Here is a 23,338-nt window from a genome sequence, read left to right on the forward strand (position 1 = left end):
CCTCTATGAAGTTGCCACTCAATATTCTCTGCAGCCAGAATAATCACCTTTGTTGCCATCCTTCCTCCCTGGAATGACTCTACACACCCTAGTGCCCAGAAATAATTCTCTACCCCAGTGTCCAGAACCATCATGCTTGTTCAAGTAACTCTCATAGCTTTTGTTCAACATATTACCGCAAAATTTATTTCAAGGTAACTCATTATAACTAAATAATAGGACTGAATTTTATTTCTCAGATTACAAACATGATGTGACAACTTTCAGAATAGATCTTAGATACTGGGCCAGGTTTATGCTTCTTAGTTTAGGAACCTGGTAGGTTCAAAACACTTCTGGCAGTTTGTGTCTCAGTCTTTAACTTTTCATCTCCTTCTATTCAAAGGCAGACAGGGACCAGATGAACCTGGCCGGCTCTTCGCACGCTTTCCATCCGTGCTGGGTTGAGCATCGAGCCAGCAACTCAGCTTCGTAAAAAAAACTGCAAATGCGAAATAAACAGCAAGATTGCTGCCCAGTGTACCACAAGGCGTGGAGAGGAACAACTAAATAACAAGACTCCTAGCAAATAATCAAATGAAAAATTACATTTGGATCTGTAACAAAAGTGATAGATGTCATTTCAAACTATATTTTTAATGTCCCTTAGCACTAAAAGGTTTTGCGAAATAAATCAGTAATAAATGTGACTTACAAAAAAAAAATCAAAAGACCACACTGAAGATATTGAAGCAAAAAATATATTTAATTAATATTATTCTGGAAACTAAAATTCAGAGGCTGGAGTTGGGATGAAACTGCCTTGGAAATTAAACTAAAATAGCATCCCTAATTAAGCTCTAGAATGAAACCAGAGCTACCTTCAGCAAAATTAAGTAGGCAACCTAGCAAGCACAGTCACCAGGCTGGTTCTGGAAGAGTGTCATATTGTAATGGTGAATGAGTTATTGTGTATCTCTGGCTAAAGCTCCATTAATCTATGCTGCTAACAAGGTTGTTGTGTCCCTGAAGATAATTAAGTTCAATTTTATTCAGACTGCAGTGGATAAATTTATAACAAACTCATCATGATCAACAACATGGTCTTCTGTAAATCAGTGCTTGAACCGTAGCCTTCTCATCATAGCCAGTTTGTACAAACATCACGGAGGTTGCTGGAGGCAGGCAGATTTCTGTTTATAACCTAGCAGTATTGTTGATTTGATAACCCATAATTTCCAGAACTGGAAAGGAATAGCTTTTTGCAATAGTACAATATTCCTCCATTAGCTGAATCACCGTCTGAAGATGAAGAGTCCTTGTGAGTGTGTTGTTATTTACTGGCGAACTCGAAGCGGGTGTTGCTGTTTTCAAATGGGTCCCCAGGAAGCTGTTAATATTTTCAAATGAAGGCAAAGCAAATATTAATTTTGCACAGGGAGCATGAGAAATTGTAGTATTTTGTAGGGACATGGTAGGAAGAGAAATGTCCCTTAATTTAGTTACGGTTTGACAGGGATTGAACAGAACTAGTTCCTATTTGGAGAGATCACTGGCAGGGAGTTAACAATTTGCAGATAAATAAACAAGGTGCTGGAGGAACTTAGCAGGTCAGTCAACTTCAGTGGAGGGAAATGGCAGTTGGCATTGCAGGTAGAGACCCTTCATGGGTCCCACCTTTCCTCCATCCGTTAATTTAAGTGGATCTCTTTATATTTGCATGTCTGCACTCGAGAACCTACTCACTTGAGTTGAGGGGTGACCTCATTGAAACCTATTGAATGTTGAAAGGCCTCAGTAGCGTGCATGTGGAGATGTTGCCTATGGTGGGAGAGTCTAAGACCGGGGGGACAGCCTCAGAATAGATGGGGGTGTCCTTTCAGAATGGAGATGAGGAGGAACTGCTTTAGCCAGAGAGTGGTGAATCTGTGGAATTCGTTGCCACAGGCAACTGTGGAAGCCAACTCTGCATGTATGTTTAAGGCAGAGGTTGATAGATTCTTGATTGGTCAGGACATGAAGGGATATGGGGAGAAGGCAGGAGATTAGAGCTGAAAGGGAAAATGGATCGGCCATGATGAAATGGCAGAGCAGATGCGATGGGCCAAATGGCCTAATTTTGCTCCTATATTTTATCTTATGGTCTAATATTTTCTGCCGACTTCACAACACAGAAGAGCCATTTGACAAAGAAGTCAATGCCTGGATTAATGCTCAAAATGAGCCTCCTCCAACCTTAATTCATCCAAACACCATCCACGTATTTGGATGAAGACAAAAGCAGGAAATGCTAGGAAAAACTCATCAGGTCAAGTCGTGTCGTGGAAAGAGAAATATTTAACTTTTCAGATCTGATGCAGGGTTTAGCACCCCAAATGGTAACTGTTATCCTTTCTCTGCCAATGCTGCCTGACCTGCTGATCTTTCCAGATTTTTCCATTTTTACTTCAGATTCCCAGCAACCGCAGCTTTGTTTTATTTTCTGAGTGCTCTGAGAGGTCAGGGTTTGGGGTGGGGGTGAAATGCGCACTAGCCACAGAATTTTCTCATATATTCAGGGACCACCATTCCATTGCTCCATTCACAATTTGACAAGGAGCCTCAAAATATTAATGAGCATAATTCCATCAAAGCACCTGAAATACTCAACAACCTGTGCTACTCTCTCTGCTCAGTATTTCCAGCACTTTGCTTTCGACATTTACAATATTTAGCTCCAGTTTAGTTCCACTAATTATATACTTTGTCATCATGTCATGTCCTCTTTGAAACATGATTTTCTATCAAAAGGCTTGTTCCTTATCTGACAGTACCCAAATCTATCATCTACCAATTTTTCATTCTGTAATCCTCATTCCTAATATAACTATCAGTATACATAAGGATAGATCCTTATTTCCTTGTATATTTAGGGAAAGGTTGAATAAGTTAGGACTTTATTGTCTGGAGTACAGGAGAACGAGTGGCGATTTGATAGAGGTACACAAAATGATGAGGGGTATAGATAGAAGAAATACAAGCAGGCTTTTTCGCCACTGAGGTTGATTGAGACTAGAACCAAAGGTCATGTTTTAAGGGTGAAAGTTGAATGTTTAAGGGGAACCGAAGAGGGAACTGCTTCACTCAGAGGGTGGTGCAAGTGTGGAACGAGCTGCCAGTGGAAGTGGTGGATGTAGGTTCCATAAGACAAAGGAGCAGAATTAGGCCATTCAGCCCATCAAGTCAGTTCTACCATTCCGTCATGGCTGATTTATTAACCCTCTCAACCCAATGTCCTGCCTACTCTCTGTAGCCTTTGACACCCAGATTAATCAAGAACCTATCAACCTCCATCTTACATCTATCCAATGACTTTGCCTGCACAGCCGTCTTTGGCAATGATGCACCACCCTCTGGCTAAAAAAAATCCTCCTCATCTCTGTTCTAAATCGATGTCGCTCTGTTCTGAGGCTGTGTCCTCTGGTCCTAGACTCCCCCACTATAGGAAGCATTCTCTTCACATCTACTCTTAAGTTTTTCGATGTTCAGTCAGAAGATAAGGTTGGATAAGATCCAAAGATGGAAGGTGTATGCAAGGCTATGATCTAGGTGTAGGTCGAGGGCATTAGGCAGAATAACAATTCGGCATGGACAAGATGGGTCACAGGGCTTGTTTCTGTGCTGAGTGCTCTGCAATTCAATGCCTCATAATTCCCTTTCCCGTTCCTAAAAGATTTTCAACCATCCCAGTTCTGTAATTTTCAGTTGTCGCCTGGATTCACTATTTTGGGGAGACCAGATTTATTTAATTAGAGATACAACATGGAATAATCTGTCCAGTCCAACGAGACGCATCACCCAACAACCCACCTATTTAACCCTCGCCTAATCACATGGCTTCAATGACAAATTAACCTACCAACTGGTTCGTCTTTGGACTGTGGGGGGAAATCTGAGCACCCAGATGAAACCCATGCCATCATGGGGAAAACATACGATCTCATTACAGACAGCGCTGGATTTGAACTCTAAAGTCCGAACGCCCCGAGTGGTAAAAGGGCTGCCCTAACTGCGACACCTCTGTTCTCTGCCCCTCTATTTGAAGAGCTGTTTCCTTCCATCATCTCTGATGATGCAGCCTACATTTTAAAGCTAATCACATCCCTCTCAGAGTAAACAGTTTTCCTTTGGCTAACACCCCCTCACTTGTATGTTTAATTTAAAATGGTATTTAGTCTTAATGAGTATTAGCAACTCACAAAACTACATTTAAATGTGTAATTATTAATAAATGTGATTAACCTGTGTTGACCTAACAGAAATTAAATTTCATACTGCTAGTATTTGGTTTATTAAACATCTTCATCATTGCATATTAACAAGGTAGCAGAGTACTGCCAGAAGGTACAGCTACAGTAACTGAGTTCCGACTAATCGAACTGCAGTGAGTGGGAAGATTTAAAAATCTGGACTGGGGGTGTCCCTTTCCATTAAGTGGCAGTTCTGTGGTTTCTGGGCAGCCAGCTCATGCCGCTGTAGAGATCCAGAAAACATTTGCATCAACTTCAAAACTCAGCAAGGCTGGTCTTTTCTTCAGACCCCAAGCCATGCAGTCTTTACTTGGGTGCACTGGCATCAACCCTCAGTAGGATGCCAGGCAATGCTGTAAACATTCTGAACTGCTCTCCTTCTCCTTCCATAATTTAGCTTGAATTTGTTGGTTGCAAAGAAATATATCAGAGGGTCCAGGCAGCAGTTAAGGCTGACCAAGGCCATTGTAACCCGCCGGATCTTGTAGAGAAAGTTACCAAAAGCACAGTTCTGAATGAAGTCCAAGCGAGCTAGGAAATAGAGTAAGTGGGTGATGTGATATGGGACGAAGCAAAGAATTGAGATCACCATAATGACCCAGATCATCCTCAAAGCCTTTTCCTTGTGGATGTTGTTTTTAAGTTGGGCTATTTTCTTAGCGGCTAGGGGGTAAAATATAATAATAATTGCAAATGGGATGAGGAAACCGAAGAGGAATGGCATAATGTGATACACCGCCATCTTTTTGCTGTAAGCCTCAGCGTCGAAGTTCTCGAAGCAAGCTGTCGTGTTGTTTGGCCGGATGTTGTTCAGTGAGCCACTGAAGATTAAGGGGAGCATGATGGATAAGGCCACTGCCCACACCAGAGCCGAGGTCATTCGCGGGATCTTTGTGCCTCTCATCCTGAAGTATTTTCTAGGGTAGACCACTGCAATGTAGCGGTCCATGCAAATCAGGCTGAGGAAAGTGACGCTGATGTAAATGTTGGCAAAGTAGAGGGTCCCCGTGATCCGACACGTGATGTCCCCAAAGATCCAGTTGTTCTTTTTCATGTGGTAATGGATTCTGAAGGGCAAAGTGCAAATGTAAATGATGTCCACGACAAACAGGCTTGCAATGTAGATGAAGGATGGGCTGGTGTTCTTAGTGTTCTTTATAAATATGCACAGGGCTAAGACGTTGCCAGTCAGGCCCAGAACAAACACAATGGTATATACTGCTGGAAACAGATAGTACTGGAAGTGAGCCTCATAGCTGCAGTTTCTGGATGAGGAAGGTGATCCCAAGCTGTCCATGTTTTTGTCCTCAGTTGATCACTGGCACCGATTGTGCTTGGTAGGGCTGCAGTTGAAGCCTGGATATATAAAGCAAAGAGAAGCTGTTAATCATGGGCAACACGGTAAAAGCTGCTATTCTTACACAAGAAATCATGGTCCACTGAAAAGCACAAAGGAAAAGGATGCACTCAGTAGCCACTTTATTAGGTACACCTGTACACTTGCTCGTTGATACAAACATTTCATCAGCCAAGTGTGGCAGCAATTCAATACAGACATGGTCAAGAGGTTCAGTTGCTGTTCAGACCAAACACCAGACTAGGAAATACTGTGATTTAAGTGACCTTGTGGAACGATTGTTGGTGCCAGATGGGGTAGTTTGAATATCTCAGAAATTGCTGATCTGGGGTTTTCACACACACAACAGTCTCTGGAGTTTACAGAATTAAGAGGGTGCAGAATTTTTTTAAAAATCCAGCGAGTGGCAATTCTGTGAAATGAGTTGATGAGAGAGGTCAGCCTGATTCAAGCTGTCAGGAAGGCGACAGTAACAAGGGGAGTGCAGAAGAGCATCTCTGAACACACAGTATGTTGAACCTAGAAGTGGATGGCTTACAGCAGCAGAAGACCACAGCAGGTTCCACTCCTGTTCCTGAAGTAGCCACTGAGTGTACGTTGTCTGAGCAACATTTCCATTAGTCTCTGGTTAAGTCTACGTTGGGGGAGTGACAGCACAGTTTGGATAAGAGAGGAACATTAGCAAACAGCTAAATAATTACTCCAGAAATTAGGGACCTCCAGTTATTGCAACATTTGATTATCTGTTATTTGTGAAGCGGGGTGCCGTGCGCAATCATAATTGACTGAAAACGGACGTGGGTGCACAGAGGAGCATCGGGAAATCTCCAGGAAGACCTTCTTCGTTGCTGCTGCTGCGAGGTCCGGGACTCTGCTGGGAAGAACAGGCCCCCAGTCCTCAGGGTCGCGTTGCCGATGGCCGTTGGCAGGGGCGTCTTAATACGCTCGGCAGAGGATGGTGCTCGGAGAAGCTGTGCCAGAGGGGATGGTTGTCGGCTCGGAGGTTTGACGGACTCTGAGTCCGCTGCGGTCAGGTCGCTTTCGGTGTGTGCTGTGTCTGTGAGGCTGGTTTCGACGGAGCTTTCATTGTGTGCTGCACCTGCGTGGCTGAGTCGGGTGGCGCCATGGAAGTCCATAGCGGGGGTATTCCCTTCTGCCGCCGGCGTGGGATGGCGAATCTGTCGGGACCCTGGGACTTGTGGAAACTGTGTGGTGATTTCTTTTGAACTTATAGTCCTTTAACATCTTTGGACTATTTTTACTGTGCCCATAGTCTTTTTTTTTTAATCAATTATGCTATTGTTTGCACTGTTGTAACTATGTGGTTTTGTGCAGGTCTTGTAGCTTTAGTTTTTTGTCTTGTTTGTCTGGTGGATTTGGAGCTCCTTTCCGGGGAACGCACTAAGACAGTAGCGCGATATTAATACGCAGCAGCCTCTCCGGACTCTGGATTGGGGATTGCCAAACGTTATGTGGACTTTCTGGTGTAGTCTGTTTTGTCATATGCTTTTGTGATATCATTCCGGAGGAACGTTGTCTCATTTTTTAACTGCATTGCATTTGTGGTTTCGAAATGACAATAAACTGAATCTGAATTTACAAATCCAAGCTTTCCGGAGGGCTTTCCAAACAGTGGAAATACTTCTGAACTGTTCCTGCTGACAGGAAGAAACTGCCAATTTCCTCACAGGGAGGTCTTGATGGACAAATGAGATTAGGACAAGGTCTGTGATTTCAGAGACATTGTTTCAGAGATTAATATTTGCCAGCACAAAGAGGAGGACAATTATTTGTGAGTATTGCTGAGTGATATTTTACAGCTGTCTGAGAGTGTTTTAACTTCTCTTTAATGATATTAGGGGATGGGCGATCATTTCAGAATTCATTCATAAATTTCATGGAGAAAGGAGAGGCAGATACACAATGAAAACCTCTCTAAAGGCTATGCATATGCTGGATTTATGCACAAGAAGATGATTGTATTGAGAAGAAGTTTGTCAACACCTGGATGTCCCAAGGGCAATAAATATTCAGGATTAGAAAGCTTAGAATTCCCCATATGTAAACACAATATTAATTACCTCTTAAAAGAAACTGTCAAATTCAATTTTTTAAGCTTTTTGCTCACTCTATATCTCCGAAAGCAAGATTGACCACCAATGAGCTCTTCTGCAGGTGTGTGACCTACATGCACTACCAATGATACAGGTGCAGTACTGCTTTCCCCTGGAGAATGGGCAGCTCAAACGTCATAGAGCACTACAGCACAGAAACAGACCCTTCAGTCCCTCTAGTCCATGCCCACTAGACCAGGCCGGTCCCTTCTATCTTTACCCGAAACATATCCCTTCAAACCTCCTCCCATTCATGTACCTATCCAAACTTCTCTTAAACATTACAATTTAACCTGCAATTACCACTTGGACTGCAGTTCATTCCACACTCACACCATCCTCTGAGTGAAGTGCTTCCCTTTCAAATTTCCCTGAAATATTTTACATTTCACCATAAATCTATAACCTCTAGTTCTAGTCTTGCTTAGGGAAAGAAGCCAATGTGCATTCACTCTATCTATGCCATTGATAATTTTGTATACCTCTATAAGATCTCCATCCATTCTTCTGTACTTGAAGAAATAAAGTTCTAACTGATTCAACTCAGGTCCTCAAGGCCTGGCAACATCCTTGTAAATTTTCTTTGCACCCTTTCAAGCTTATTGAGATCTTTCCTGTAGGTAGGTGACCACAAGTGCACACACTGCTCCAAATTAGGCCTCATCAACGTGTTCAATGGTTCCATTTAATATCAGAGAAAGTATACAATATACAACCTGAAATTCTTACTCTCCACAGACATCCTCGAAACGGAAGAAAACAAAAACCCCAAAGAACGAAAAAAACATGTACAACTTCAAAATAACATTCCAACTTCTGTCCTCAGGAGGGCACGGACTGATCACTCCCCGCTGAACGTCAACAGCTCCTCGGTAAAGATCGTTAAGAGCACCAAATTTCTTGGTGTTCACCTGGCGGAGAATCTCACCTGGTCCCTCAACACCAGCTCCATAGCCAAGAAAGCCCAGCAGTATCTCTACTTTCTGTGAAGGCTGAGGAAAGTCCATCTCCCACACCCTCCAACCTCATCACATTCTACAGGGGTTGTATTGAGAGCATCTTGAGCAGCTGCATCACTGCCTTGTTCGGAAATTGCACCATCTCGGATCGCAAGACCCTGCAGCGGATAGTGAGGTCAACTGAGAAGATCATCGGGGTCTCTCTTCCCACCATACGGACATTTACACTACACGCTACATCCGCAAAGCAAACAGCATTATGAAGGACCCCACTCACCCCTCATATAAACTCTTCTCCCTCCTGCCGTCTGGGAAAAGGCACCGAAGCATTCAGGCTCTCACGACCAGACTATGTAACAGTTTCTTCCCCCAAGCTATCAGACTCCTCAATACCCGAGCCTGGACTGACACCTTACTGCCCTATTGTCTTGTTTATTATTTATTGTAATGCCTGCACTGTTTTGTGCACTTTATGCAGTCCTGGGTAGATCTGTAGTCTAGTGTAGTTTTTTTCTGTGTTGTTTTTTACGTAGTTCTGTGTAGTTTTTGTACTGTGTCATGTAACACCATGGTCCTGAAAAACGTTGTCTCGTTTTTACTGTGTACTCTACCAGCAGTTATGGTCGAAATGACAATAAAAAGTGATTAGACTTGACTTGACAATGCTGATTTATGAAGGCCAATGTGCTAGAAGCTCCCTTTATGACCCTATCTACCTACAATGCTACTTCCAAGGAATTATGGATCCTGTATTCCCAGGTCCCTTTGTTCTGCAGCACACCTCGGAGCCCTGCCATTCACTGTGCAAGTCTTACGCATCCGTCCTCCTCCCAAAGTGCCACATGTTTCACTTGTCTGAATTAATTTCCATTTGCTATTTTTTGTCCATTTTCCCAGTTAGCCAGTAATATTTAGAGGAAATAAACACGGAGTGTTAGAGGACAGAGCAGAAGAATGGATTGCTCCCCAGAGAGCCGGCACGAGCTCAACTGCCTGAATAGTGACCTATTGGCTATTCATATGAAGGCTGAGTGGGGCCAGGGGAACATAAGGGCCTGGATTAGACAACGGACGTTTATTCAAAACCAAAAATTGCTAGAAATCTCCCGTTCTCTCTTTTTCCATGCCCCATTCTAGATCCCTCTCAGCTCTCCTCACCTGCCCATCACCTCTCTCTGGTGCCCCCTCCTCCTTCCCTTTCTTCTATGGCTCACTATCGGATTCCTTCTTCTCTCCTTCTTCAGCCTCTCATCTCTTCCACCTATCACACCCCCAGCTTCTCACTTCATCCCCCTTTCCCCCCACCCACCCACCTTCCCCCTGACCAGGTTTCACCTGTCAGCTTGTACTCCTTCCCCCTCTGCCCACCTTTTTATTCTGGCTTCTTGGCCCAAAGCATCCACTGATCACTCTCCTTCATAGATGCTGTGTGGAGTTCGTCCAGCGCTATGCGTGTATTCCTGGAAATACCCAGCAGGTCAGGCAGCATCAATGGAAAAAGCACCTGTTGGTATGTTGGGTCTGGGATGTTTCATTAAGTCTGTAACCCCTTTGAAGCAGAAACATTAATGGTTTCACTTTCCACGGATTCTGCCTGAGACCCAGCGGTGAGTTTAAAAGTCAAAGTGAATTACTGGTCAATTTAGAAAAGTAGGAAAAAAAAGTATTTCACCAAAATGTATGAAAAAATTGCATTTGTAACAAGAAAGGTGCATTCATAGAAAAAATATACTCAGAGGCCACTTTATTAGGTACCTCCTCTCCTCTAGCTAATAAAGTGAGCATTGAGTGCATATTTGTGGTCTTCTGCTGTTGTAGCCCTTCTGCTTTACGGTTCAGCTTATTGTGCATTCAGAGACACTCTTTTGCATGTGTGGTTATTGTCACCTTCCTGTCAGCTTCAAGCAATCTGACTGCTCTCTTTAAGAAGGCGATTTCACCCACAGAACTGCCATTCATTGAATTCTTTTTTGTGATTTTTGCACAATTCTCTGTAAACTCTAGAGACTACTGTGCGTGAAAATCCCAGGAGATACACAGTTTCTGAGATAATTAAACCAGCCTGTTTGGCACTGACAAATATTCTATGGTCAAAATCACATAGATCACATTTCTTCCCCCTTTTTGTGTTTGGTCTGAACAACAACTGAACCTCTTGACCACGTCTGTGTGCTTTCACGCACTGAGTTGCTGCCACATGATTAACTGATTAGATTTTGCATAAATGAGTAGGTGTACTTAATAAAGTGGGCATTGAGGTTGATCTAATGACCACTACAGAGAAATGGCTGTATGACGGCAAAGATGGTGAACAGATATTCAAGGTCATTTTGTCCTTAGAAAGGGCAAACGAAGTGGTAAATGAGGAGAGACAGTTCTAATAAGTGTTGACATGACAGCATCTGTAAGGATGTGAACTTGGCTCATGGGAACAGAAAGTAATGTCTGTGGATGAAGAGAGGAGGGTCAGTACAATGGGAAGCCTGGCTGGCAAAAGATCAGTTGATTGATTGCATTTGAGATAACACACTAGAGAAAGATTAAACTATTTTAGATGAAAACATTAGAAACTAACTGGATTAAGCTATTCAAACCCTAATGTCTGCACCAGTGTTTTTCAGAGTCTGAGGTCTCAATTCCTTGCAGTACCATTAATTTCTCAAATATCAATTACTTCACTCATGCTGATTTCTTGGAGCTCTTCGTTCCCTCTAGATCTGCAATACTTTTTGAAGTTTTCTATGTCTTTTTCTGTGAATGGTGGAGGTTGCTTTGAGCCTTGTGGGGTTTTTCAGCTGCCATTACATTTCTCAAAATAAATTGCCCAATATATTACCGTTAAAGCTACAAAGCTCAGGGGCAGCTTTAGCTGCCCTTTCACCTCTGTGGCTCTGTTCTGGAAGAGGTGGCAGCTTCCCATTGGCTGCTAGTGGAGCACACATTGATTTGGCATCTTCCTGTTAAGGGAGTGAACTACTGTGAGTTTACCCTCTCCGGCACGGCGGTGTAGTAGTTAGTACAATGCTTTACAGTACCAGTGACCAGGGTTCAATTCCTGCCGCTGCCTGTAAAGGAGTTTGTACGCTCTCCCCGTGACTGCATGGGTTTCCTCTGGGTGATCCAGTTTCCTCCCGCAGTCCAAAGACGTACCATTTGTAAACTGTCCCATGATTAGGCTAGGATCAAATTGGGGGGGGGGGGGGGGGTGGGGAGGGGGTTGCTGTGCTTTGCGGCTCAAAGGGCCAGAAGGAACTATTTCACGCTGTACGTCAATAAATAATAAAAATAACAAATAAATGAACTGAACATGTGCAGTAAATGGTCTGGCAATAGAATGAGTTAACCATTCTAATCCAATGTCTTAGGGACCTAATGCAATCCGATGGGATGAGAGTACAAGGGCGGAAAGACTGGCATGAACCTAGTGGTGTCAAGGGCTCATTCTGTGCTGTACAACTCTGACTGTAAACGACATATGAGAATAGACCAAAATCTGTATTCCTTTATCTACTTTTAATTTTCTTATTGTAACCTGCAGATTTCTTTTTAAACGCATTGCACTGTACTGCTGCAAAACAACAAATTCTGTGACACGCGTCAGTGACAATAAACTTCATTCCGATTCTGAACAAGTGTGCGCTGGTGCATCCTTCCTACATTTTCCATAGAATACAAACCAATAAGTTGAAAGTGCAAAACCATTAGATTCCTTCCTGTGTGATACACTTTATCGCCAACTCATTTACTCTACAGTCCAAAGGCCACATTAATGCATAAAAGATGAAAAATATTGATGTCAAATGATTGAGTCTGTATAGAGAGAAAAGAGACATTTTAATGTACAACTTCCTTTAAAAAACATGTCTGTAGAGGCAGTGACTGAGATCTGGTCATTGACAGGATGGGCATCAGTTGCTTTGCAATTCGATCTTTACATATATCCCACATCTAGTCGGCGAACATTGCGATACTAACTAGATATTGTAGATTTATTTTAATACTCACCAAGTGTGGCCAATTCTTCTTTTCCAGGTTTGGTTCTCAGCTCTGAAGTATTTCCAGAGTGGAGTCAGGTTTGAAATCCGGGACTCCGTGCTGTGAGTGAGAGTCTGCAGTTCAAACACACAGAGCCAGCGACTTTCTTCAGCACAGCTCAGTGGTGAGAAGTAATTTACCTCAGTCGCATTCTATATGCAGAAAGGCCACGGAATTAATGCTCTGTGGTTGGCCAATGTGAAGATATAAAAGGGCATGCAACTCAAGCACATACCTCAACGAAACACATCATGGGTTTATCAAAACCTTTTCATCTTGTTCCAATGCAAGACTTAGATTAAAGAAAACAGCTACTGGGCCTCAGCAACAGGGGCATTTTGAATTATCTTATTTCCTATTAAGTCAGTTGTTCACTACACAAATATTGAAACAATCTAATTTGACTCTTCTTCTGTAGCTCATGTTGTGGAATAACTGAATAATATTAAACTTTCACCTTAACAGTTTATTGTGACTTCAGCATGAGTTAATACTCCTTTGGGGTGGAAAAAGTGAGAATCTGGTGAGCTTTTTATCACAATCTCCATCAGCACAAGGTTGCATGCTTAGCCTCCTGTTCTATTCACTTTATACCTGCGACTGTGAGGCTAAGTACAGCTCCCATGCCATATTTAAGTTTAATACTGACACCACCATTGACCGAATGAAAGATGGTGATAAATAGCATACTGGAGGGAGACTGCCACAACAGCAACCTCTCCCTCAATGTCAGCAAAACCAAAGAGCCGATTATTGACGATGGGGGAGGAAGCCAGAGTTTGCATCGGAGGATCAGCAACTTTAAATTCCTTGCTGTTATTGTTTCAGAGGGTCGACCCAGGGTCCAGCACGCAAGTGCCATTAAACAAGGCACGGCAGTGCCTCTACTTTCTTCGAAGTTTGTGAAGGTTTGGCATGTCATCTAAAACTTTGACGAACTTCTATAGATGTGCGGTAGTGTACTGACCGGTTGCATCACAGCCTGGTACGGAAACACCAATGCCCTTGAATGGAAAAGCTTACAAAAAGCAGCGGACACAGCACAGTCCGCCACGGGTAATGTCCTCCTCACCATTGAGCACATCTGCAAGGATAGCTGTTGCAGGAAGGCAGCATCCATCATCAAGCACCCTCACCATCCAGGCCAAGGTCTCTTCTTGCTGCTACCATCAGGAAGGTGGTACAGGAGCCTCAGGGCCCACACCTCCAGGTTCAGGGACAGTTATTACCCCCCAGGCTCTTGAACCAGAGGGGATAACTTCACTCGCCCCACACACACTGATTCCACACACTATGGACTCAGTTTCAAGGATCTACAACCCATATTCTCAATATTTATTATCTTGCTATTTATCATTTTTTTGTTGTTGTTTTGTTTTTGCACAATTTGTTGTCCTGTGTACACTGGTTGTCAGTCTTTGTGTGTAGGTTTTTGTTGTATTTCTTTGTTTTATTGTAAATGCTGGCAAGAAAATTGAATCTTAGGGTTGTATATGGTGACTTTGATAATAAATTTACTTTGAACATTGAGGCCACCTGAATCTCTGTTGTACAAGGGGTGATTGATAAGTTGGTGGCCCAAGGTAGAAGATGAGTTATACAGCTCTCGTTACATGCAGATGCAGTTCAACTCTTTGAGTGATTATGCAGAAAGCTTTAAGTTAATATCTTAAAGGTTCCTTCTACCTTAGGCCACAAACTTATCAATCACCCCTGATGAGTTATTAACTTCAAACTTTCTGCATAATCACTCAGAGTTGAACTGCATGTGCATGTAACGAGAGCTGTATAACTCATCTCCTTCTACCTTAGGCCACGAACTTATCAATCACCCCTGCTCTGGACACTTTCTGGAGGTCCAAGATCCGTCTGCTCCACGACCGCTGGACTAAGAGTGTAAATGTAGGAGGGGACTATGTTGAAAAATAAATGTGCTAGGTTTTCTAAAAGTGACTCCTTCTGCCTTAGGCCACAAACTTATGAATCACCCTTCGTATTTCTTTGTTCTACTGCTAACACCTGCAAGAAAAATGAATCTCAGGGTTCAAATTTACTTTGAAAGCCATTCTCTTTGATTGTGGCCATCAGATGAGTTATTTATCGGAAATAATTTAATATCAAAGTCAAGCCTTCCCCACCTCTACAAGCAGCATCCATCACCAAGAATCTCCACCGTCCAGACCATGCTCTAATCTCGCTGCTCCCATTGGGAAGGAGGTCCCACTCCACCAGGTTCAGGAAGTTAATAGCTTACAACCATCAGGCTCCTCGCTCACTTTCAAGGACTCCACAACTCATGTTCTCAGTATTACTTATTTATTATGAGTTTTAAAAAATATTTGCAAGGTTTGTCTTGTGCAAATTGATTGTCAGTCTTTATGTATAGTTTGTCATTGTATTTCTCTGTTTTACTGTAAATGCCTAAAGGAAAATGAATCCCAAGGTAGTATATGGTGACAACAGACTCAGATTTAATATCACAGCATATATTGTGAAATTTGTTAACATTACGGCAGCAGTACAATGAAATACATGATCAATAAATATAGAAAAAAAACTGAGTTACATTAAATGTGTATATATGTCTATTACAAAGTTAAAATAAGTTGTGCAAAATAACAGTAAAAAAGTAGTGAGGTACTGTTCATGGGTTCAATGTCCATTTAGAAATTAGATGGCAGAGGGGAAGAAGCGGTTTCTGAATCACTGAGTGTGTGCCTTCAGGTTTCTGTATCTCCTTCCCGGTGGAAACAGCGTGAAGAGGGTATATCCTGGGTAGTGGGGATCCCTAATGATGGACGCTGCCTTCCTAAGGCACCGCTCCTTGAAGATGACTTAAATGCTATGGAGGCTGGTGCCCAATAATAGAGCTGACCAATTTTACAAGTTTCTGCAACTGATTTCGATCTTATGCAGCAGCACTCCATACCAGACAGTGATGCAGCCTGTCAGAATGCTCTCCACAGTACATCTGTAGAAGTTTTTGAATGTTTTAGTTGACAAACCAAACCTCATCAAACTCCTAATGAAATATAGCCACTGCCTTGCCTTCTTTATAGCTGCATCAATATATTGTGTCCAGGTTAGGTCCTCAGAGATATTCACACCCAGGAACCTGAATTTGCTCACTCTCTCCACTTCTGATCCCTCTATGAGGATTGGTTTGTGTTCCCTCGTCTTACACAATCAGCTCTTTGGTCTTGTTGAGGTTGAGCACAAGGTTGTTGCTGTGACACCACTCAACGGACTGATATATCTCACTCCTGTATATGCACTCTTAGATAATAAATTTATTTGAGGCTACCCGGCTTTGACAATCTAAATGAATGGGATGGTGTGAACATAGACTATCTAGACAAATTTTGCTGCCGAAGTAGAGAGGAATACAAGTTTGTCCCTTTCATCCTTGGAGAAGATTTGAATTTCACTTGTATTAAATTTTTGCAGCTCAGTTTTCTCATCCTATTCAGTGGCAACAAAGAACTGAAAGAGTTGTTTGGCAGGAAGTTACCACTGCAGTGGGAGAAGTTGCCATATTGTCAGTTCATTGAAATCACAGTGAACTCTTGTCACCTTATCATTTTCTGTTTATTCATTCCTTCACCTCAATAAGCCAAGGGACTGGAGTGAAGTTTCCAATTCATACAGTACATTGTCCAAAACTCAAACTCTGCACTTAGCCAGCTCTCCCACTCCAGAGAGATGAGACACAATGAGAGAATACACATGGTCCAGAAATAATCGACATATTGGGGATGGCCATGAGGGGAGGAACTTTGTCGTTTAGAAACACAAGGTGCTAGGATTGGTTCCAATGGAACAAACAATGGGGATATAATTGAGATGTAAAAAATATAAGAAAAGTGTCAGGGCCTTGGAGCAGGGATCCACTCGCAGACCCAGTACTGTGCACACAGTGATATTAATTGAGTAACAAATCCCGAGGTGCAAAGTTGGCGTCAAAGTTCAGGCAGAGATCAAAACAATCAGAGAAATCCAAAAACTAGGATCGGGAAATAGACAGAGTCGATATTCAGATGGACAAAGTACAGATACGAATGCTGGAAAAGCTCAGGAATTAACTCACGGGCACAATCTGGCAACAAACAGGTGAAAACGCAGGACTGAAATACACTGAGCAATAAACAGAGGCAGAAGTGGCAGCAGTACGGGTAATAATGAGGAACAGGTGAGAGACGGAGTACACAGTAATACAGGGGCCAGAGTAGAGCAGGAGTGGGGACAGGAGCACACGGGGCATGAAAAACAAACGAGCACATGGCAATACAAAACTACAGACTGATGGCCAGGGGGAAAACGCACAAAAAGACAACGTTCATCTGGAGGTACTGACAAAAAGCCCTAGTAGAGGGTAAAGACAAGGTACCAATTTCCCTCAGCAGGCAGCTCAAATAAGCTATGGTCATGCGCTTAAGGTAATTGGTCGGCCTTCGATGGAAAGGAGTTTTGGGTCCTGCTAGATAGGGTGGTGGAAGGAGAAACCCTTCAGATTTAAAGGCTGTCTGGATGAAGACCGAAAGTACTGTAACTTACAAGATCATTGATCGAGAGTTGGGACATGGCTTCAGCTGCACTTAGCAAACTACACAGGCTGGAGGACTCCTGCCCAGGCACTGTCCCACCTTTCCCCAAATCTCCGTGACAACAGAATTCAGACTAATGCTAAATTGTTTTTAGGAGGTGATGACCTCTGACCACCATAGCTTGCCGTAAAACCTGAAATTCACATTGCTAACAGTAGCAAAGATGCTCACATCTCCAATCATAATTCCACTTCAGCTATGGAGGGATCTACAGCTAGAGGCACCAATGACCTTCTGCCACTGGCCCTTGATTCCAGTACTCAACATACTGATACCTTCTTGGAAGGATCTACACAAAGTGCAGGGAGAGCCATTACGAGGAGCTTCAGAATCAGGTTTAATATCACTGACAAGTCATGAAATTTGTTTTGTGGCAGCAGTACACTGCAATACATAAAAAAAATAATATAAATGACAGTAAGAAATAAACAGTGCCTATAAAAAGTATTCACCCCCCCCCCCCCCCCCTTTGGAAGTTTTCATGTTTTATTGTTCTACAACATTAAATCACAGCCGATTTAATTTGGCTATTTTTTGACACTGATCAACAGAAAATCCTCTTTCATGACAAAGTGAAAACAAATTTTACAAATTGGTCTAAATTTATTACAATTATTAAATACAAAATAATTGATTGCATAATTATTTGTCAGTAATTAGTAGATGCACCTTTGGCAGCAATTACTGCCTCAGATCTGTGTGGATAGGTCTCTATCAGTTTTGCACATCTGCAATTTTTTTCCACATTCGTCTTTACAAAATTGCTCAAGCTGTTAGATTGCATGGGGATCATGAATGAACAGCCCTTTTCAAGTCCAGCCACAAATACTGAATTGAGGTCTGGACTCTGGCTTGGCCACTATAGGACAATAACTTTGTTGTTTTTAAGCCTTTCCTTTGTAGCTTTGGCTTTATGCTTGGGAGTCATTGTCCTGCTAGAAAACAAATCTTCTCCCAAGATGCAGTTCTCTTGCAGACTGCATCAGGTTTTCCTCCAGGGTTTCCCTGTATTTTGCCCCACTCATTTTACTTTCTCCCTTCACAAGCTTTCCACGGCCTGCTGCAATGAAGTATTCCCACTGCATGAAGCAGCCATCGCCATGCTTCATGATAGGGATGGTGCGTTTTTGATGTGCAGTATTTGGGTTTTGCCAAGTGTAGCGTTTAGTCTGATGGCCATAAAGCTCTATTTTAGTATCATCAGACCATAGAACCTTCTTCCAGATGACTTCAAAGACCCCCACATGCCTTCTGGCAAACTCTGAGATTTCATGTGAGTTTTTTTTTCAACAGTGTTTTTCTCTTTGCCACTCTCCCATGAAGCTGTAACTGGTGAACCACTCGGGCAACAGTTGTTGTAAAGACAGCCTCCCCCATTTCAGCCACTGAAGCTTGTAACTCCTCCAGAGTTGTTATAGATCTCTTGGTGGCCCCTCTCATTAATCCCCTTCTTTCACAGTTATTCAGTTTTTGAGGACAGCCTGCTCTAGGCAGATTTACAGCTGTGCCATATTCTTTCCATTTTTTGATGATTGACTCTGAGGAATATTCAGTGACTTGGAAATTTTCTTGTATCCATCTCCTGACTTGTGTTTTTCAATAACTTATTGCGGAGTTGCTTGGAGTGTTCTTTTGTCTTTATGGTGTAGTTTTTGCCAGGATACTGACTCACCAGCAGTTGGACCTTCCAGATACAGGTGTATTTTTACTCCAATCAATTGAAATACCTTGACTGCACACAGGTGATCTCCATTTAACTAACTATGTGACTTCTAAAACCAATTGGCTGCACCAGTGATGATTTGGTGTGTTATATTAAAAGGGATGAATACTTATGCAATCGATTATTTTATGTTTTACATTTGTAATTAATTTTTATCACTTGGTAGAGATCTGTTTTCACTTTGACATGAAAGTCTTCTGTTGATCAGCGTCAAAAAAGCCAAATTAAATCCACTGTGATTCAATGCTGTAAAACAATAAAACATGAAATCTTCCAAGGGGGTGAATACTTTTTATAGGTACTGTATATATATTAAGTAAGTAATGTGAAAAGAGAGCAGTAGTAGTGAGGTAATGTTCATGAGTTGGTTCAATGCCCATTCAGAAATCTGATGGCGGAGGGTTGTTGAGTTTGTGTTTTCGCTCAGTGTCTGCATCTTCATCATTGGCCTGCCGTTAAGCGGCTGGTGTGGTTATGACGTCGGGTGACAGGTGTGGACCACATTGCTTCCTCTTGGAATCCCCTCATTTTCCTGTTTGTGCAGAAGTTCACTAGCTCAGTTGCCTTTTGTTTTATGTAAGGAAATGCCCTCTGACCACAATCAGGAAGATTGTGGGTAACTTTGCCCAGGAGCTCTCATTAACACACAATGCACATGGGGAGCAGAAAAGGGGAATGGAAAGGAGGGAGAAAAATAGATTGGGGAAGGGCATGATAAATAGGCCATTTGGCCCATCGAGACTGCTCTGCAATTCGACCATGTCTGATTTATTTTCCCCTCTCAACCCTGTGGACCAAGAAATGACAGATAGAATTTAACTTGGATAAGTGCAAGGTGTGGTATTTTGGTAAGGTAAACTAGGGCAGGACATGCATTGTAAATGGTAAATGGAGACCTATGTGGCGACACAGGTAGACAGGGTGATGAAGAAGGTATCTGGTATGGTTGCCTTCACTGGTCAAGGCACTGAGTACAGAAATGGGATGTACATCACAGGTAAAGCCCACCCAACCATTGAGCACACCTACATGAAACACATCCATCATCAGAGATCCCCACCACCCGGGCCATGCTCTCTTCCTGTTGCTGCCATCAGGTAGAAAGTACAAACTCCTCAGAACTCGCGCCACCAGCAGGTCAAAGAACACTTACAAAGCCTCAACCAGCAGCTCTTGAATAAAAGGGGATAACTACACTCACTCGCCCCATCATTGAAATGTTTCTACAGCCAATGATCTCACTTTAAGGACTCTATCTCATGTTCTTGTTAATAATAAAATTTACCTTGGACTTTGAAGTACCTAGGTAGAGTTCCAGGATGCCCACCGTCCACATTAATTTCCAACAACAAAACCTGAGGCTGTCCCATGTCCAGTGTCGTTGCTTTGACTACAGTATTAGAACTTGGCCAGAATGGTATCTTTAGCTGCTCAATATGGGCTGACAGCACTGGAGGTGAATGGGTATTAGTTGAGTAGCTTTGGAATGCCTGGGCTGGATCAGTAACAACTATGGGGCTTCAGCCTCTTGTCTCCTCTTTACTGATGCTTGTCCCCTTCCTCTTACCATCTCATCATATTGAGAGCTCCTATTGTAAATCTGTGTATTGCACATCACAAGAGGGAATCTTTGGCTATAGACTTGCCCTATTGTGTGCAGAGACTGGCCTGAATCAGTGTTCTGACATTATGGTAGTGCAGCAGAGGGAATCTGCATCTCTTCCAGTGACATCTTGTTAGTGCTCAGGACATTCTCAGCCCCCCAGACAACTGCAGCCCACTGCATTTTACCAATTGCCGAAACAGGTCTTTGGCAAATGGCAGGTCCCTGGCCCTACACGCATCTCTGGAGCATCTGGACAGTATAGACACCTACGTCAGACTATTGTTTATTGACCACAGTTCTGTCTTCAGTACTATTATTCCAGTCAAACTTGTCATCAATATTCCAATCAAACTCCAGATCTCGGGAGTCAATACCTCCCTCTGCAACTGGATCCTCGACTTCCTGAGTGTTAGTGAAAATAGGCAGCAACACCTCCGCCATGATTACTCTAAACATTGGTGCTCCACAAGGCTGTGTCCTCAGTCAACTTCTCAACTCCCTACACGCTCACAATGGTGTGGCCAGGCTTCTGCTCTCACTCCATCCACAAGTTCGCAGGCGATACCACCATAGTGGGACGTAATCTCAAATGACAAGCAGGAAAGAGATAGCGAACTTTGTAGCATGGTGTCATTAAACCAACCTTTCCCTCAGTGTCAGCAAAGCACAGAAGCTAGTCAGTAACTTCAGACAGGGTGTGTGGTGTCAGATGCTCCTGTCTACATCAATGGCCTTGAGGTTGAGAGCTTCACGTTCCGAAGAATGAATATCACCGACAGCCTGTCCTGATCTAACCACGTTGACACAATGGCCAAGAAAGCTCACCAATGCCACTGTTTCCTCAGGAGGCTAAAGAAATTTGGCATGTCCCTTTGAACCATTACCAACTTTTAGAGATGCGCCACGGAAGACATTCTATCTGGAAGCATCAGGGCTTGGGATGGCAATTGCTCTGCAAATGACTGCAAGAAATTGCAGAGCTCTGGACTTGGCCCAGCTTATCACTGAGAGGTCTTGTCGCCTCAGTAAAGCAGCCAGCATAAGCAAGACTCCACCCATCCCAGACTATTTCTTTTCTCCCCTCTTCCACTGGGCAGAAAACGTAGAAATCTGAAAGCACACCACCAGTCTACCCTGCTGTAATAAGACTATTAAATGGTTTCCTAGTGTACAATGTCCTGTGTATATTACTAAAAAGGGCTTCTTTGGTTTGTTACGAGTAGGAATGTTTCTTTGTCTGTTAAATGTTTCTCTCGCCGTTGTTTCGCTTTAGAATGGCTGATATGGTAATTGTATTCATTTGTTAAGTTTTGGGTAAGTGTTACACTAGTATGGTAAGTTGGGTTCCTGACCTCAAATCTACCTCATTATGATCATTATCGTTTACCTGCTCTGCACTTTCTCTGTAGCTGTGACACTTTATTCAGCATTATTAATGCTTTACCTCAAAGTACTGTGTAATGATTTATTTTATTTTATTTTAGAGATACAGGTCCTTCTAGCCCAACGAACCCATGGTCACCAGTTACACCCATGTGACCTATTAACCTGTACATCTTTGGAATGTGGGTGGAAACACGTGATCGCAGGGAGCACATATAAACTCCTTACAGACAGCGGCAGGATTGAACCTTGGTTGTTGGTGCTGTTATATCATTATGTTAACCACTGTGGTACCACACCGCCCTAATCTGTGCAATCCATATGAACCATATACACGACAAGCTTGGTAATGTGACAATAATAAACAAATTCCAAGATCAACGGACTGCATGACAGTGTACAGACAGTTAGCAGCTACAGTAATAGAAACAAATAACCTGCCTGCCCTGCCATTCAGTACAATCACGGCTGATCCAGTGCCTCAACACAGATCCTTCCTAAGTTACGAATGCCTGAGTTATGGATACCCCATGTACGAACGAGCTCCCAGAAATATTAAATTCAAGCAGTCTTGAAAAAAAGAACTTGTTTGCATGCAACCTCCCCACAGTAATCAGGCACCATTGTCTCGAAGAAGTCAGGATGCCAGTTTCACTATGGGATGCTGCTTAAGACAGTTGCTTTGGAAATTGGCAAGCAATCACTGCCTTTAGCACTCATACGATGAAACTCTATTGAAGAATGTAACATCTGCTGATACTTCGAGCACATTAACACCAGCCAGTGAGCTAGGGCATCCTGATTCTGTAACATTGATATTTGATAGGGAAGGTTCATGTTAATTGGCCTTACATTACAATACTGTGGAGATAAGGTTATTGCATTGAATGTTTTTCTGTATTTCCTGACTTGTGGACAAAATCAACTTTGTATGCCCATAAAACAACCCAGGGAAGGCCTTCGATGCCTTGAGTCCAGGAATCTATTTCCCCACTTCCTAAAGATATTCATCGATTTGACCTCTGCGCTTGCGAACTCCAGGGACACACCAGCCCAATGTGAAGAAATTACTCACCTCACTCCGAATATCTCTCATATCCCTTGCTCTGGTCTCCCCAGCAACCTGTCTAACCTAGGCAGAATACTCAAAGGTTCACAGTGGGGCTACAGGTTATGTTACTGTCTCATGGTTCCAGTAATCCCAGGTTCAATCCTGACTTCCGGTGATGTCCGTCTGGAGCTCGCACACTCTCCCCGTGACATCCGGATTTCCCTGGATGCGCTGACTT

At 42.9% G+C, this 23,338-nt stretch overlaps 1 protein-coding gene across 1 annotated transcript; it reads right to left on the reverse strand.

Moving 5' to 3' along the window:
• Positions 1 to 765: 765 nt before the first annotated feature.
• On the reverse strand, positions 766 to 13,018 carry LOC140718340 (lysophosphatidic acid receptor 6). The gene is made up of 2 exons (XM_073031928.1): positions 12,704 to 13,018; positions 766 to 5,624 (listed from the first exon to the last, which is right to left on the reverse strand). The coding sequence occupies exon 2, from the start codon at positions 5,563 to 5,565 to the stop codon at positions 4,594 to 4,596; it is 972 nt and encodes a 323-aa protein (XP_072888029.1). The 5' UTR covers positions 5,566 to 5,624; positions 12,704 to 13,018; the 3' UTR covers positions 766 to 4,593.
• Positions 13,019 to 23,338: the final 10,320 nt, after the last annotated feature.

The sequence above is a fragment of the Hemitrygon akajei genome, chromosome 29 (assembly GCF_048418815.1).
Source record: "Hemitrygon akajei chromosome 29, sHemAka1.3, whole genome shotgun sequence".
In the NCBI taxonomy this organism is placed as follows: domain Eukaryota; kingdom Metazoa; phylum Chordata; class Chondrichthyes; order Myliobatiformes; family Dasyatidae; genus Hemitrygon; species Hemitrygon akajei.